Source organism: Notamacropus eugenii, chromosome 4, assembly GCF_028372415.1.
Source record: "Notamacropus eugenii isolate mMacEug1 chromosome 4, mMacEug1.pri_v2, whole genome shotgun sequence".
Classification (NCBI taxonomy): Eukaryota; Metazoa; Chordata; class Mammalia; order Diprotodontia; family Macropodidae; genus Notamacropus; species Notamacropus eugenii.
In genome coordinates this window covers 463,288,089-463,306,307 of record NC_092875.1, presented here as the reverse complement: position 1 = coordinate 463,306,307, position 18,219 = coordinate 463,288,089, and the positions used below count along the sequence as shown (strand labels likewise).

Sequence of the window (18,219 nt, the reverse complement as noted above, 5' to 3'; positions counted from 1 at the left end):
AGGTTCTCACTTTGAGCAAGGTAGCACCCATTTAGTGAATAGGCCTCTTTAAGAAGTGAGTCAAAGGTTTCCTCCTTTAATTAAAAAAACATCAAACTGGGAGGGGAAGACCCCTCTGGTTGCTGGTCCAAAGAGAAACAGTTACTATTGACATTCACTCAGAGCCTGGAGGGTCCCAAATATAGACATTAAGTGGTGCTTTGGGCAGGGTTCTATTGTGATCCAATCTGTGAGCTCCTGAGTGAAATGGGGTTTGAGGGTTAGTCTTTGAGAAAAGAGGATGGCTTTTCCCCTAAAATATAGACACTTAACAACTGTGATCTTGGGTAAGCCACTTAACCTTTCTGGATCTCAGTTACAGTTTCCTCATCTGTAAAATGAGTGAATTGTACTAAGTAACCTCCAAGGTATCTTCCAGGTTTTTTAATATATAATTTATTTATTTTTCAGTTCTTAACATTCACTTCCACAAGAATTTGAATTCGAAATTTTCTCCCCATCTCTCCCTACCCCCCCACCCCAGGATAGCATACACCCCATCTACCTCTTCCAGCAGTCTGTCCTCCCTTCTATTACCCTTCTTCCATCCCCTTTCTCCTTTATTTTCCTGTAGGGCAAAATTCCTATACTCCATTGCCTGTATAGCTTAATTTCCAGTTGCATGCTAAAACAATTTTTAACATTCATTCTTAAAGCTTTGAGTTCCATATTCTCTCTCTCCCTCCCCACCCGCCCTCATTGAGAAAACAAATTCAGTATAGGTCATACATGTGTAACAGTGCAAAGCACTTCCGTAATATTTGTGTTGTAAAAGACTAACCACATTTCCCTCTGTCCTATTCTGCCCTTTATTTATTCCATTCTCTCCCTTGACCTGTCCTCCCATGATAGTGTTTGCTTCTGATTATCCCTTTCCCCAATTTGCTTTCCCTTCTATTATCTTCCTTCTCCTGTCCCCTTCCCCCTTGCCTTTCTGCAGGGTAAAATAGATTTCCATATCCAATTGAGTGTGTGTCATTCGCTCCTTAAGTCAAATCTTATGTGAGTAAGGCTCAATTATTTCCTTTCATCTCCCCCATCTCCCCCTTCATTGTAAAAGCTCTTTCTTGCCTCTTTTATGTGAGATGATTTGCTGCATTCTACCTCTCCCTTTCTCTTTCTCCTAGTACATTCCATTCAACAGTAAATTTAATTTTTTTAGGTATTCTCCTTTCATATACAGTTCACCCTGTGCCCTCTATGTGTTTGTGTGTGTGTCTATACATACACACACATATACACATATGCATATATACATGTACACATACATACTCATACATATGCATACCTATACATATATGATATACACACATATACATATCGATATACACCTACATATATATATTCCCTCTAACTACCCTAATACTGTAAAAGATCTCATGAGGTACAAATAGCATCTCTCCATGTAAAAATGTATACAGTTCAACTTTAATGAGTTCCTTATGGCTTCTCTTTCCTGGTTACCTTTTCATGCTTCTCTTGATTCTTGTGTTTGAAAGTCAGATTTTCTCTTCAGTTCTGGTCTTTTCATCAAGAATGCTTGAAAGTCTTCTACATCATTGAATGATCATTTTTTCCCCTGAAGTATTATATTCAATTTTGCTGGGTAGGTGATTCTTGGTTTTAGTCCTAGTTCCTTTGACTTCTGGAATATCATATTCTATGCCCTTTGATCCCTTAATGTAGAAGCTGCCAGATCCTGTGTTATCCTAATTGTATTTCCACAGTACTTGAATTGTTTCTTTCTGGCTGCTTGTAATATTTTCTCCTTGACCTGGGAACTCAGGAATTTGGCTACAATATTCCTAGAAGTCTTTCTTTTCAGATCTCTTTCAGGAGGTGATCAGTGGATTCTTTCCATTTCTATTTTACCCTCTGGTTCAGGGCAGTTTTCCTTGATAATTTCTTGGAAAATGATGTCTAGGCCCTTTTTATCATGATTTTCAGGTAGACCAATAATTTTAAAATTATCTCTCCTGAATCTCTTTTCCATATCAGTTTTTCCAATGAGATATTTCACATTGTCTTTTATTTTTTCATTCTTTTGATTTTACTTTATAATTTCTTGGTTTCTCATAAAATCATTAGCTTCCATCTGCTCCATTCTAATTTCTAAAGAACTGTTTTCTTCAGTGAGCTTTTGAACCTCCTTTTCCATTTGACCAATTCTACTTTTTAAAGCATTCTTTTCCTCACTGGCTTTTTGGGCCTCTTTTGCTATTTGGGTTAGTCTATTTTTAACCATGTTATATTCTTTATCATTTGTTTGGGTCTCCTTTAGCAAGCTGTTGACTCGCTTTTCATGATTTTCTTGCATCACTCATTTCTCCTCGCAATTTTTCTTCCACCTGTCTTACTTGATTTTCAAACTCCTTTTTGAGTTCTTCCTTGGCCCAAGACCATCGCATATTTTTTTTTGGAAGTTTTGTATGTAGAAGCCTTGACTTTTATGTCTTCCTCTGGTGATATGCTTTGTTCTTCCTCATCTGAAAGGATGGAAGAAAATATCTTTTCACCAAGAAAGTAACCTTCTATAGTCTTATTTTTTCCCCTTTTTTGGGCATTTTCCCAGCCAGTTACTTGACTTTTGAGTCCTTTGTCAAGTGGAGGGTACACTCTAGGGACTTGTAAGTTCTCAGTTCCTCCAAGGTGGTATGATCAAGAGAGAGGAGTTTACTCCTTTCCTGGCCCGCGCTCTGGTCTGGGAGCAGCCATAAGCACTCTTTTCTGCCCAGGAACAGTGAGTAGGGTTCCCTCTTCACAGCCACCACCAGCTCTACCACGCCAGCACTATTCTTCATCCCAGGACCATCACTCAGAACTGAGACCCAGATAAGCTACCTGATTCCCCTAGGGTCTCTAGGCTGAGGGTTCCAAAAGTGGAAGTTGCAGCTGCAGTGGCTGCTGCCGCCCTGGGGCCAGACCTCGCTTCCCTCTTCCCCAGGTGAAAGAGCTTTCTTATTCACCTTTGACACTTTCTTTGGTGTTTGTGGGTTGAGAAATCTGGGAACTGCAGCTACTACCCGTGATACCATTCCGTGAAGCCTGCACCGGTTCTTTCAGTGCCACGTGGTCCAGGCTGGGCTGGGCTCTGCTCCTAGCCTGGTGAGATAGACCTTTCCTGTAGGCCTTCTGGGCTGTCTTGGGCTGGAAATCTTTCACTTTTGTTTTTTTGTGGCTTCTGCTGCTCTAGAATTTGTTTGGAGTCATTTTTACAGGTATTTTATGGGCTATGGGGGGAGAGCTAGAGCAGGTCTGTCTTTCTATTTTGTCATCTTGGCTCTGCTCCTCCCCCCATCTTCCAATTTTAAAGCCCTCATTCTCAGTGTCTTCTTTTACCTGACGTTTAAGATCACTTCTGTGTTTTGGGCTGCTGAATCATGTTGAATTTGCAATCCAAACCCCCCCCAATTTTTTTTTAGACAAACTACTATTTAGGTATATCTTTCCCATTTTGTATTTGTAAAATTTATCTTTTGAGTCCAAGCATAGAACTTGACATCAGTCCCTATTAAATTCCATCATATTTTATTTAACCCATCTTTATAGTGTATCAGAACCTTTTTGGATTTTTTCGTCATCTTTTATGTTGTCACTTTCAGTTTCCAGTTGTCTGCATATTTGATAAATATACCATTGAGGCCTTCATCCAAATAATTGATAAAATGTTAAATAACACGGATATTAGAGAACTCTCCCAATTGACAATGACTTAATAATTACTTATCCTGTTGGTTCTATCATTCTTAACTTTGTATCCACATAACTATACCATCTTCCAGCTTTAAAAGGACAGGAACAATTTTCAGATGAAGAAATGAAAACTGTCAGTAGTCACATAGAAATACTCCAAAACTAATAATAGCATAAATGCAAATTAAAATAACTGAGGTTAGTTAACCTCACTTCCAGCAAATTAGCAAAGGTGATAAAAGACACAAATAGTCAGTGTTGAAAGTGCCATAAGAAAAATGCTTACTAGCAGTGTTGAAAGAGTTGTTAATTTGTCTAACCATGTTGGAAAACAATTTGGAACTGTGCTGGAAAAGTTGCTAACCTGTTCAGACCCTTTTGAGTCAGTGAGCCAACTTGTAGGCATGTACCCCAAAGAAGTCATACTGAAAATAAAGTGTAAAGAAATATTATTACTGTCTGTGAAGTGAGAAAGCTGAATTAGGTACTACATGGGAAGTCTTGCATGGGAACTGTGATGCAGTATGAAATAACCAGGATCATGGAAAGAGTTTACTTACTGAATCAAGTAATGCAAATGAAAAGACACATGAAAAGACGTCAGAATTCAGGTCAGTGCAATAACTGATGTTTATTCCAGGGGAACTGATGATGAAACATAATCACCTCAGTAGGGAGGTGGTAAACTACAGCTAAGGAATGAGGCATACGTTTTCAGTTAGGGCCTGTGGGTCAGTTTGTTTTTCTTATTCTATTTATTTGTTATGAGGGATAGTTCTTAGGAGAGGGAAATTGAGAGGTGACAGTGATGTTGAAAAATAAAACAATAATTTGACAGTGTTGAAGAGGAAAGGCTTTGTTTCATGAAAATGGGGGACCAGTTAGATTAGCAGCGTGTTCTCTAGCTCCTCCAAAGACTTTGTGATCTGTTATATTTTAGTACCCTAGAATTAGAAACTATATAAAATCAATGTATTTTCTGAAGATTATTAAAGTACTGTACAAAGAGAGAGAATCAAATTAGCCTTGTATGATATGTGTTTGATAAAAGCCATTTGTGGTGGCCTTTTGTATTTGCTACGTATTTTTCTGAATGTTTTCTAGCTGTTCCTCTTAAATCATACTAATAAAAGTTTTGCCAGGAATTTGAGTCGTTTATTTGCAGATTCCTCTTGCCTCTTTGTGGAAAACTTTAGAAGACAAAATATCAACTGTAAGGGCCCTCAGCAACTGTCTAATCCACGGGTCCTTAACCTGAGGTCTACAAACTTAAGAAATATTTTGATGACTGTATTTCAATATAATGGGTTTTCTTTGTAATCTTACATATTTTACTTCAAGCATTTGTAACAGCGTGGACCCTGGCATACACATGAGGGTCTGCTGTACAGGTTCTTATATCTGTTTTTCTAAAAGAAAAAGAACTTTTGAAAGGTCAACAAGATGTTAATCAAGCACGTATATCTTTCACTTAATTCAGGGGGAATAAGTTATAGTACTCTAAACTTCAGAGAAAATACAAACAGAAATTAAAAGCAGAAATTATAAACAGAAAGACCAACACACAGGGCTTCTAACTGTCTGATCATAGGCAATGTGTGTGTGTTCGTCCTTCGTTGCCGAAGAAGACCATGCCATCAGATGACATGACTTGCAGTTGATTTTGTTTTGAGTGAGAGAGGGCTGTGCAGGTCAGCAGCCTCGCTTCTCCTCCAGAGCCATCTGAATCTAGTGACCAGATAGATATTCATCAGGATGACTGGAGATGACCCAGGATGAGGCAGTTGGGGTTAAGTGACTTGCCCAGGGTCACACAGCTAGTGAATATCAAGTGTCTGAGATAAGATTTGAACTCAGGTCTTCCTGACTCCTACACTTGTGCTCTACCCACTGCACCACCTAGCTGCCCCTCTTAGGCATTATATACATCACAGATCAACAGACAGATCCAACTGTCTGAGCACTTTACACACAGACACACACAGACACAGACAGACACAGACAGACACACAGACACAGACACACAGACACACACACACAGACACACAGACACACACAGACACACAGACACACACAGACACACACAGACACACACAGACACACACAGACACACACACACAGACACACACACAGACACACACACACACACACACACACACACACACACACACACACACACACACACACACACACACACACACACACACACACACACACACACACACACACCCCCCCCCCCCCCCCCCCGAGGGAGCACCAACATCTGGGTTTTCAAAGCTGGGAGGCTCCTTACTGGCTTCCCAGAATCTCATATGGCCTGTAAACCGAACATTTCCAATGAGTAACCTCAGAAGTAAAACCTCTCCTCTGAGTATGTATATATACACTTTTCAGAGCCAGAGGGCATCATGACCCTTGACAACCACTGCTGCATTAGAAATTAACAAAAGGTGTGGCCCTTCCTACAAAAGAAATCTACTCTAATCTAGTTTCTCTTAATGGGCAGGCCTGTTAAATCACATTAACATAATTAACATTACAGCATTTAAACTTACTTAAACTGGGGAAGGGTACATAGGCTTCTCCAAAACTTAAATTACTCTTGTCATAAAAGGAAAGTAAAAGTATGCTTCTGTACTCGTATGTGCTGAGCCAAATTTATATACCTTAAATTTTTAACCAGTGAAATAAGAACAAAGATAAGGACTGCAGGGATTACCCAGTGATGAGGATTATTAGCTAGCTGGGAGTGGTGGAAGGGAAGCAACTGAATAAAACCAAACAATAGACAAATAACTGAGTCCTGGATGTGATAGTAACAGGACTACTGGTTTTGGATCAGCCTCTGTCCTTACGTTCTACTGGATTTTGGGCACCTCACAGTTTCCTTATCTATAAAGTTAAAGGTGTATTGGATTATGTTATTTCTAAGTTCCTTTCCATGTCAAAATGCTATGATTAATCTAAGGGCTAGTGAGGTAAATGAGGGAAAGATGTTTGTAGTTAGATGAGCTTTGAAGTTTGTGTTGAGAAGAACAGTGATAATTCCCTTTCATGCTCCATCCTTCAGTTTTTCTTTGAGTGACTGACAATGGGGACTCCAAATGTTGGACTGTAAAATGGGTGCACGGGAAGGGAATAAACATTTATATAGCACCTGCTCAGTGTCAGACATTGTGCTAAGCACTCTTTACAAATGCTGTTTCATTTGATCCTTACAACAACCTTGCAGGTTGTTGCTGTTACTGTTCCCATTTTACCACTGAGCAAACTGAAGTCGACAGAGGTTAAGTAATTTGCCCAAGGTCACACAGCTGGTGAGTGTGTCTAGATTTGAACTTGGGTCTTCCTGACTCCATACCCTACAATCTATCACTGCATCACCTAGCTGCTTCTAGCAGTGAGTCTTGCCTAGTATCAGTCTAGCAGTTCTTTTTGGTCTGACCTCATCCTCTTCTGAGTTACTTCCCCAGCTTTTATATGCACTTTCATAGCTTTCTGATACATGAAATTTAGCATGTTTTCCCAGCATCATCATTTTTGCCTGGTCATTCAGACTTCTACATATTTTTCTTTCTTTTTAAAGCTCCTGATCCCTAGTCAATTCATTTATCCAACCCTGAAACTTTTTTCTCTATAGTGTCTTCTTTATTTATATTTTTATATTTCTTTTCATTTTATATCCTTTTCATTTCATATATATTCCTAACAACTACTCTAATCTACCCTTGTCTCGCACTTGGATCAAGCATTACTTTCCTAGCAGCTTTCCTTTTCTCCATTCCATTTTCCTAAATACAGTTGCCAGGAAAATCTTTCTTACAGTTTTTATCATGTCACTTTGCTCAGGGATCTGCAGTGTTGCCCATGTTTGAAGTTCCTGCATTAATTAATCCTACTGTATCTGGAAAAACCTTATTTATAGCATTACTGCCTCTCTTAACCTCTACACTCCAAGGAAAACAAATCTGTTGTTTAGTACGTAGGACTCTTCTCTTATCTCTGACATTTTATGTTCTTCACCTCTTTTTAAGACCTAACTCAAACCTTATTTCTTCAAAGAAATATTTCTTTGATTAATCCCAACCCATTCTAATCATTCCCTTTATTCTGAGTTTTGTCTGTTCTTCTTAGGTATTCAATTTGTACTGCATCACTTTATATTTGCTATGCTGCTACAGTTGTGTTTTTTATTATGTATATATATATACACACACATAACATATATATTATGTCTTTATCCAACTAGATTGTAAGCTGAAAGTCAGGTGTGTTTTTGGAACTATTCCATAGGAACAAATATAATACTTTTTGCACAGTATATGTTCAAGGAATATTTGTAAATTAAATGAAATATACTTTTTTTTTTTTGCAGGTGCAAGAGTGCTAAAATATTATTACAACAACAACTAGGATGGACAGTTACTTTAAAGCTGCTGTCAATGACTTGGACAAACTCCTTGATGATTTTGAACAGAGTACAGGTTTGTTTTTCATTTGTGCTATTACAGGGAAATGGGATCGTATTTAACACTTAATTATCTTACCCACATTATTTACAGGCAATTATGTTTTCAACTTTTTTGACATCTCTTGTGTTGTTTTACTTTGTTGTCATATCAGTCTTAGTTTAATCTTATTCTAAATACAGATTGTAGCACAGTAAAACTTAAAGAACAAGTTGTAGAAACTAAACAAATTTGCTTAATTTAGATAGCTTAGAATATATAACAATCATGTCAATCTTAATTTAACCTTCATTTTTCATTTGGTTTATGGGGTGTGGGTTAAATTTCTTAGAGAAAGAAAAATTTTGCCCTTAATTTTGTGTTTTCATTTTAAATAGATGAACATGATCATTACCACACGGCAGAAAATTCATTCAACGCCAGCTACTGTTCAATTTCTTCAGAATTGCCTTCCTCAAAACCAGTTCCACTAGTACTCAAAGATCAACAATGTTTTAGTAGTGGCACCACCTCAGAAATATTCTGTGGAACAAATCAGCCTGCAACAAATGGAAAAAAACTTGGAGGATTAACATCTCCAATACAGAATGAAAAAAATTTAACAGGACTTGATCTTCTTTCAACTGTGGATGGTGGCTCTTCCGATGAAATCCAGCCTTCAAGCCTGGGACGATGTGGTATACCAGTCTGTGACCTTATCAGTGACATGGGTAATTTGGTTCATGTGACAAGCTGTCATGAAGATATTCAAACATTCCTGCCAGATAATTTACAAGCCAATACAGATTCATTGATTGGGTTGGATTTGTCTGTTTTACCAGCTACAATTTGTGCTTCATCAGAAAGTTATGGTGATGTTTCAGATGAACAGAATTATGAAGGCAACTCTGTATTACAAAAACCAGAAAATGTTGCAACCAAAGAATTGGGTTTAAAAATAGATACAGCAGTTTTAGAGTCATGTGATCGCAATAGAACAGCCACTTTAGAAGACAAAAAGATAAATGATCAACTAGAGCAAACTCATGGCCTTAACTCTGTATATGCCTTGACACAACAGAATCCTAAAACATTCGATTCCAAAGACAAAAAACACAACTTGCCTTGTGAGTTGTTTAAAGAGGACAAATCTTTAGTGAAACAGGAAGAAAATGTGACAAGCAGAAATCAAATAGCAGAGTCCAGGGAAATAGATGGCATGAGTGGTATAGCTTGTGATCTTCCAAAAAGTGAAGGCTTACGCATAAATGACTCAGATACAAGAGATGAAAAGTATAGCTTACCTGAGTCTTCCTTTCAGGAGGATAGGATTTCTTTACTTAGAAAACAACCTGCAGAAGAAAATTCATGTAATTTAGACCTTAAAAGTAACAATGATGTGCTCCAGGATGCCACTTTACATTCTTCTAGCAAAGAAGTAGAATCCTCATTGTCCTGCCTTCCAATATCTGTGTCTATGTGTGGCTCACTAATTGAAAATGAAGATCAAAGTGATATTTTGCCTCAGAAGGAACAAGTTGATAGCATAGCACAAGATGTCGTAACTGTACATGAAGACATACCCAAGAGTATTGTTTTAGATGAAGAATCATTTAAAGACACTGAACCCTCTAAACAAGATGAACGTACAAATATAACTGACCAAATGTTTGTTGAAAATCTGGCAAGTGGAAAGGTAGATCTTGGCCAGATGCCTACTAGAACTGAGCCTTCTGAACATCATTACACTGATTTTTCTATTGCAACAGTCTCCAGAATAGAGCATTCTGATGATGATCTGTCATTTCGTGATCATTGTGAAGGTAACACTTTTTCAAATAGTGGTGGTATTAGGCAGGAGTTAGATTACTTTAATATTGATGAAGACTTAACAAGTGGCACTCTGATTAGTGATGCTGAACTTGATGCCTTTCTGACTGAACAGTATATTCAGACCACTAGTGTAAAGTCCTTGGAAGAAAATGCAGATAATGGGGACTCTCACTTGAATGAAATGAATGTGAAAGACCTAGATAGTGAAAAGACCAATAATATGTATTTAAATAATAAAGAGGTAGTAAAGAGTGAAGTTGCTCATATTACTAGTATTTGTGGAACAGTGGATAAACAGTATACATCAGAGAATGTTGGTCTGTCCTTAGGAGAAAAAGGTATGTTTCCTATTCAGCCAGAGATGACTAACAATAAGCCTGAGGCTGTTAATGAATTGTCTGGCTCTGATATTAACAATCAGGTGGCACATGCTGGAGGAGCCAGACCTAAGCAATTACTTAACTTTCAGTCAAGAAACATGAGTCCAAGAGATCTGAGCACGCCTAAAGCACAAAATGTAGCAGAAATGGAATCCAGTGCAGCAAATTTTGTCACCTCTAAAGCTTGTTCTATGGACACTGCAGCTGAATTTAACATTAGCCACAGTGTTGACAGTGGAAATAGCTTGGAAGCTGGAGATAGTTTCACAGGAACAAACAAAGACCTTGTTCCTTTAGCTGAAAAGGCTTGTAGAGAAGGTGTGGTTTTAGGGCAAAAACAGCCTTCCTGGGTTCCTGATTCAGAAGCTCCAAACTGTATGAACTGCCAAGTCAAATTTACCTTTACAAAAAGACGTCACCACTGCCGAGCATGTGGAAAAGTAAGTTATCCAAGTTTAAAAATTTTTTTCTTCCTTTTTAGAGGCATGTTTTTGGGCATTTTCATGCAAGGGAAACTGGTGATTTGTTGCCCACTAAAATACAATTGTATGATGGATGGATCACTTTGCTCTCTCATTTCTTTCTAGTGACTATTATGGAAATATTTAAAACCCTGCGGGCTTTTTTTGGTTTGGTAATGTGTGTATACGGGTAGATTATGGTAAGGAAGTACAAGGGCACTCTTGAGTGAGGAATAGAAATAGTATGAAATTCATAAAAGCTAAGTCCATTCTCCTAGATTTAGAATTGAAAGGGAATATGAGGGCTTTTTTTCTGTTTCACAATTTAGTCCAAACTTCCCCCATCCCTCATTTTACAAGTTGAGAAAAATGAGACTCAGAGAGAGGTCAAGTGACTTGGTCAACGTTACTTAAGCAGTGTCAGTGGCAGGATTCAAATCCAGAACTGCGTCTTGTATTTTGTTAAGGGTGTCATCCCACAGAACCTAATCATGTGATTATTAGGCCACTTTTTAAGGAGTGCTAGCTGTAGTATGTGGTCATAGAAAAAAGAAAAAGCTGCCTCCCACAGCAGATGGAATTGTAATGATTAGAGAATTAACACAATGTTCTAACGAATTGAGTTAATCAGTTACAAATTATTGAAGGTCCACTGGTAACACAGAAAGTAATTTTTTTGTTAATTATTTTGCTGTGACATTTTGGACTTGTATATTTTTTTGGTAGAAGAATGCCAGGCCTAGAGGCCTGTGTGGGCTACCCGAGTCTTCTTACCTCACCTCCGAGGTCTTCGGTTGGCCAAAACCAGATGCTCATATGAGAGAAAGGACGTTCCAGAGTCGAACAAGGGTTGAGCTTTATTTCAGGGTCTCGGTTACAAGTGCAGGGAGGTCTTCCTTAGGAGGAAGAGGGGGAGATTTCCTAAGGAGGCTAAGATCTTAAGGGATTGGAAGTAGAAGTACAAGCGGGGAGAGAGGGGGAGGGGAGAGAGAAAAGAAGAAAAGCGGAGCCTACTGTCCTCTTGGCTACTCACGTGCTAAGAGAGCTTTCAGGCTTCCTCAATCCTACTTAACCTTCAGCCGCATAGTTTGCATCTCAATACCGTGCTGTTAGGTAACTAGGTGTGCCCAGATCCGGGACAATCTCGAGGGCGGGGAGATCTCTCCCCCATCACGTTTCTCACGGGAAGAGGCGGAATTACTCGAGATAGCTCGGTTCACCTCGATTCCCTGCCGTTTCCTGGGGGGGGGGGGGGTGTCTCGTGAGAGCTCTAAGATTTAGAAGCTCCCACCTTTACCCGCCCGAGGCTGTCCACACGGAATTGAGCTTCCAATCCCAACAGAAGAAAGAATTATAAAATACTGTACTTGAAAGCTGAAAGGGACCAGGGAAAAATTTTAAGTATTAAAGTTTCATGCACTTAAAGGAATGTACTTTTTATTTGACAAAGAGTCATAATGGTTATTAACGAATTCTTTGTATCAGAGAAATACTTTTAGATTTTAGAAACTTTTTTTAATCTAAGAAAGTAAAATTACAAGGGAAGAAACTGATTTCATCTTTTATTTTGTAACACTCAGTTTGTATGTTGAAGCATAATTTCTAGCTTTAAAAAAAAAGCAGAGAATATTCTATGGACCAAATACTTAAAATCAGTATTTTATTCTTATTTAGGTGTTTTGTGGTGTCTGTTGTAGCAGAAAGTGCAAACTTCAATATATGGAAAAAGAAGCAAGAGTCTGTATTGTCTGCTATGAGTCTATTAGTAGGGGTAAGTGTATACAAATCTAACGCTTTTTTTTTCTTGGATAGCTAACTTAAGAACAAATTGTATTACTACCATATCTCCTAGCGTTGGACTTATTTGGGACTTCCCAAGACTTGATTTTCCTTCTTTTTGTTCTACTTTCATAATTAGAATTTTCAGTCTGGAAAGGAAGCACTCACTTTCTGGAGTGGCAGTTCATTAAGTTGAATTATAATTATTAATTGTATATCATATAATAAATATTTATATAATATTAAAATAATTATTAATTATAATTAATAACCTTATTTATTAGGTTATCAAAATTCATTAACAATTCATAATATTAAATTTCATTTACCGCACTGCTTTTATTATCAGTTTCTAAGAACATTTACTGAGCACATATGTATATGTCAGAGTTCTGAGTTCCAGAGTAAGGAAAAGACTATATCATATAAGAACTCTTAAATCCAAATGGAGGCAGAAGATCTTATAAAATCACATTATTAGTTTAAAGGTGAAGAACATAGCTTTACATTTTCCATTGCATCTATATCTTTCTCCCAAATTTCTCCCAAATTTCATATTTTTGTCCTCCATCGTTGTACTTCTTGGGTATTTCCCATTGTCTTCAGCAATACTGAATGTTGCTTGTCTCATTTAAAAAAACTTTTACAGGAATAGCACAACTTAAAAAGCAAGCTGTTTCTTCTTGGCCCTTACTGGCGTTTTCAATAACTGCCACCACATACATACAAAATTTGAATAGATTGTTGCCTTGGTGAAAAGACAAATGTAATTGTTCTCTTTTGATTAAAAATGAAATATTTTAAAGTAAATTCTGCCATGACCCTGTTCAGTCCTCTCCCAACCTGATGACCTGGAAGTATTATCCCTAACTTCTTAAGCAGTTTAAAATAATTCATTCATGCTCTTTGAATAGAGTAGAAAGGAAACAACTGCTAGCCAAGTATTTTGCAGTATTTTCACCACAAAATTCCCTTCTCCATGTTTCCTGATAAAATATTTATGGAAAAGGAGGAAATTATGTTCACATGTGTTGTATATGCATCAGTGACTGTAGTTATAAGGAGAGGATCAGGGAAGGTGTTGTACAATGGAAAGAGCTTTAGTTTGATGGTCAGGAGGACTGACGTTCAGATGCCATCTCGGATGTTCACTGTTCAGCTTACGTGGAGTGACAGTGATCACTTCAGAAAGCTTTCAGGAGGGGATTGGTGAAGACTGTTTTTGCAAAAACTTTTTTTTAGCTTTTACAAGGGACTGGAAGGTTGGAGGTGACTTTTGGGGCAGTTTGGTGGGGGTTGGGTAGTATGTGGAATGTGGACTTGGGAGAAACAGGCAGTAAATACTTTTAAGAAAAGTGGAGGCAGCTGACAGAGTTTGGTTTTTACGTATCATATTGGGAACGATGACAGTATTCTGTGGATAGGAATTGTGTAGTTGTTAGACATTTGAGAAAAATGATAAGGCCTGGGGAGAGGGCAACCAGCACTACTTGTACAGAGGGAGATAATGAAAATTACCTCTTAACATATCAGACTCATAAGAAATCAGATTACAAGTTATGGATTAGTTTCACTCTTAATCATAGGAAAAAACTAAATATATTTACAAAATACTAATATTTGGAATGGTACCTTTATCAGGAACCACTGAGATGCACAAATTCCCTCAGTTCTTAGAGCCTTGTCATTTTTTCCCTTCTCCACAAAACTTGAAAAACAATAGCATGGGTCTTAATATTTTGAAAGGTTTGAGATTTTAATTCTTTCTCTCATTTATTTAGCACAAGCATTTGAAAGAATGATGAGTCCAACTGGTTCCAATACTAAATCTAGTATTTCCACTGAATGTGCCACAGCCCAGACTTCTCAGGATAACCAGATGTCCAGTGCACCTAACACCCCTTCACCTTCAGCTTTACCTACCTCAGCACTTAAACAACCAAGTATTGAAGGTAATTTTTTTTTTTTAAATTTTTTTTTTTATTAATTTTTTTATTTTTTTAATGTTTAACAATCACTGCCATACAATTGCGATTTTATCCCTCCCCACCCACCCCCCACTTGAAGGTAATTTTAAGAGACTGTCATTGCTTTCTACTGGATTTTAAAATCTTGAGAATTATTAAAAAAAGTTCTGGCAAACATATGACTTGTGATTTCTGTGCTTTTGTTTTAGTAGGCATATATAATGGTAGTCTGTTTTTGACGTTTATAGGTTTGGGTATATTTATGTGTGCTTCGATTTACATCCTTTGCCATGTGTCCTCTTATTCCTTCTCTTGCCTATTTCTTAGTCTCTTCTTTCATGTATAGTCCCTCTGTTTTATCCTGTAAATTTGACTCCCTACCTCTCTTCCTTGAGCTCCTTAAAGAGAATCTCTGTTGTATAGTTCCTCTCTTAGTTCCAGGTTCCATGCTTAATGTCCTGGCCCATGAAAACTCATATATAATAGACCACTGCAGTTTATAGAGGCACTCCTTTGGGAATAGTTGAAAAACTTCTAAAAATATTAACATAACTTTGCTATGCTGATAATCACATTATCTAATTTAAGCCCTTCCCCTTTTCTTAAATTGACACTAGGTCTGTGTTCCAGAGAACAGAGGAGAGTATGGTTTGCAGATGGTATTTTGCCTAATGGTGAAGTTGCAGATACAACAAAATTATCTTCTGGAGGCAAAAAATATTCTCAGGACACGAGTCCTGTCTTACCAGATGTGCACATGGTATGAAAATAAAAGTATGCAAAGTGCTTGTTGATAAAATAGTTTTATGTTGTAAATGAATTCATGTTACTTAGTACAGAATACTCACACTTGTGGATTTTGTAGGTTTTTTTTAAGTTGAGAAATTGTTTCAGATATTTCCAGTTTTGTGCGATAATTAGGTGAATTTAAGAAAATGAAAATTAGAAGTGAATTTGAATTAGGTAAATATGTCTTTAAAGGTTTTCACAAGTTAAAGGGAATGTATGATGGTAATTTTTAATTTTGCTCTGTTCTTTCTCATACTCTGGGTTGAGGGTGCTATGTTAGACTATAGTTCAGAGAATTCCTACCCACAAGGAGCAGAAACTGACATGTCACTTAAAAATGCAGCAAGATTTAATTCTTTTTCTCATGTAGCCAGACTCTCAGGTCCAAGAGGAGTTGTCATGTTCTTTGCTTAACTCTCACTACTGCTTTCAGATCTTTTCTTGATGACTGCTACTCACCAATCATTTCCTCTTTTGAAATTTATGTCATATATATATGATTAAATTATCAAGGGATCCTTGTCATTGCCACCTACCAGTTTGAGGGAAGTCTCTCACCTTCCTCAGGGTACTCAATGCTTTCCTTATCAGTTTTCCTTTCTAACCCGTCTGCTGCCAAGGTCCTTGGTGACTTCACTGTTTATTTTGATCATCTTCTTAACGTTGTAGCCTCTCAGTTTATTAACAATGCTCACTCTACTTTATTTTAGCTACTCATAGGTATGGTCAACCTTCAATCAATCAGCCAGCAAACATTTATTAAGTACTTGTTATGGGTCAGGCACTGTGCAAGATGCTTTGAACCTTAGAGTTAATCTTTTGAATCCCCAAATTCCTGAAATCTTGAAAATCTCCTCTCTGATCATAATCTCTTGTCATTCCACTTATAGCTTGTTTCATGTTTGTGAACTAGTTTTTTGATCTTTAGTCCCATGAGTCATTCTAATTCTCCCTGTCCATCGACCTTACTCTGGTTTTTACTTTTTTTATAATATGAATCTGTGAGCTTTGGGCCTGGAGTCAAGAAGACCTGAGTTCAAATGTGGCCTCAGATACCCACTAGTGGTGTGACACTTCACCTTTGTCTGCTGATGTTTCCTCATGTGTAAAAGAGGACAATAATAACACCTACATCCTAGGGTTGTTGTGAGGATCAAATAATGGTCATAAAGCATTTAGCACAGTGTCTGGTACGTAGTATGCACTCCATAGATGTCAGTTGTTATTATTAACCGCTTCAACAAGGCACTGTCTTCTCCCATGAAATCTTTTGCAACCTTGTTCTTATATTGTTCCCACATTGCAAGTAGCTGTCTATGTTTAACCCCTACCATCCACCTTTTCCGTTACTGCCTCAGAGCTTCTGAATACTGCTGACCCAATCATGCTGACTGGGGTCAGTACAAATTCATGCTTTATAATCTCAACTGAGCCATCCCCACTGCACAGGGGTCTTTTATTTTTCTCTGATTGTCTTCCAGTCAAACTCCCCAACAGCAGTGGTTGAAAACCTAACTCTTTTCTGCTCCAGCCCCCAACTCATCCTTGAGCCTTCCCCCCCCAAGCAGATGGCCTAATATCCAGAACTATACATTTTGAACTTACCTGTCTCCCCTCCTTGATACTTCAGAATCTTATTTTGTCATCATCTTTCCTTTCTTCTTTCTTCCTTGTATCAGAGGATGAAGTGGTTTTCCTCATTGTAGGTTAACTCCATTCTTATGCCTGTGACTTAAATCTCCTTACATTTCCTAGACCACAGGTATGAAACACTTCCAGTTGTAGGCTGAACTAGATTAAAATGTAATTGAGAAATATTTAACAAAATGAATAAAAATATAATAGAAGGCCTTCAGGGATCCTTATGTATGGTTTGGTGGTCGCTGTTTCTGTTGGAGTTTCATACCACTGCCCTACACCCTGTTCCATCTGTTACTCCTCATTTCCATTCCCTCCATTTTCAGTAGTTCCTTATCCTTTGTCTCTAAACATATCTTGCCATCTCTAAATTTTTATTCTTTTCTCTCTTTCATTGCAAAACTTCTAGAAAATAGAGCTTTGGGGATTTAAAATGTTCTGATATTATGACTAGAAGAAAAAATTAAGTTAGACTCAGTAAATCAAGGTGCAGTATTTTCATAGTGGAAACAAAAGGGCCAAATTAAATCACATAAGTGGAAAGATGTTAATGAGGAAATATGATATATTTCTCTGTAAAGAGATGTTAGAAGTGAAAATTCTTGAGAGTTTCCAAATACTGGTACTTGCTCTAGTGCATGAACAAGTAAATGCTTTGATGGAATTCTGGAAGGATGAATATCATATGGCTTTCAAAGCCATTTACAGTCTGTTTCCCGCCTACTTTTTCAGCTTGATTTCTCACTTCTTTCTCTGTGTTCCAGCCCAATAGAACTACTCACGGCTCCCTCCTCTTTTTCTTGGTGCATCGTTGCACCCATTTCACATCTCTGCTGGCTAAAATTCTTTCCTTCATCGCTGAAACTTTCCCTGCTTTTCCCAGCTCAAAATAATTTTTCTCTAATATTTTCTTATGCCACTTTGCCCTTATATTTTCCCGTGAGTCCTCCATCTTTTTATACATATCATATGCCCTGTATTTGATTGTATAAGGGATTGTCATATTTAGCCTCTGTATCCCTGGCACCTCGTATAATACCTCACACGTAGGATCGGTGAGCTTGATGTTTATGCTACTTGTCAGTAGGAATCATTGTGCATGAAGTACAAGCTTATGCTTTGTAACTGAATATTGGCTGTCAAAAATTTTAAAAATGAGTTCTAGGGAAAGACAGAAAACTACTATTTAAGC

General features: G+C 37.7%; 1 protein-coding gene across 3 annotated transcripts in view; it reads left to right on the top strand.

The window, feature by feature from the left end:
* The window catches only part of ZFYVE16 (zinc finger FYVE-type containing 16), a 71,455-nt gene that overhangs the window by 23,372 nt on the left and 29,864 nt on the right, over positions 1–18,219 (top strand). For 2 of the 3 annotated variants that reach the window (XM_072606262.1, XM_072606263.1), the window contains exons 2-6: positions 8,108–8,216; positions 8,579–10,833; positions 12,529–12,625; positions 14,415–14,585; positions 15,218–15,360. In XM_072606262.1, coding sequence (XP_072462363.1) covers positions 8,147–8,216; positions 8,579–10,833; positions 12,529–12,625; positions 14,415–14,585; positions 15,218–15,360 — 2,736 coding nt within the window. In that variant the 5' untranslated portion in view covers positions 8,108–8,146. Of the gene's footprint in view, positions 1–8,107; positions 8,217–8,578; positions 10,834–12,528; positions 12,626–14,414; positions 14,586–14,700; positions 15,190–15,217; positions 15,361–18,219 lie in introns of those variants that run through there. The other variant, XM_072606265.1, reaches the window with a different exon arrangement.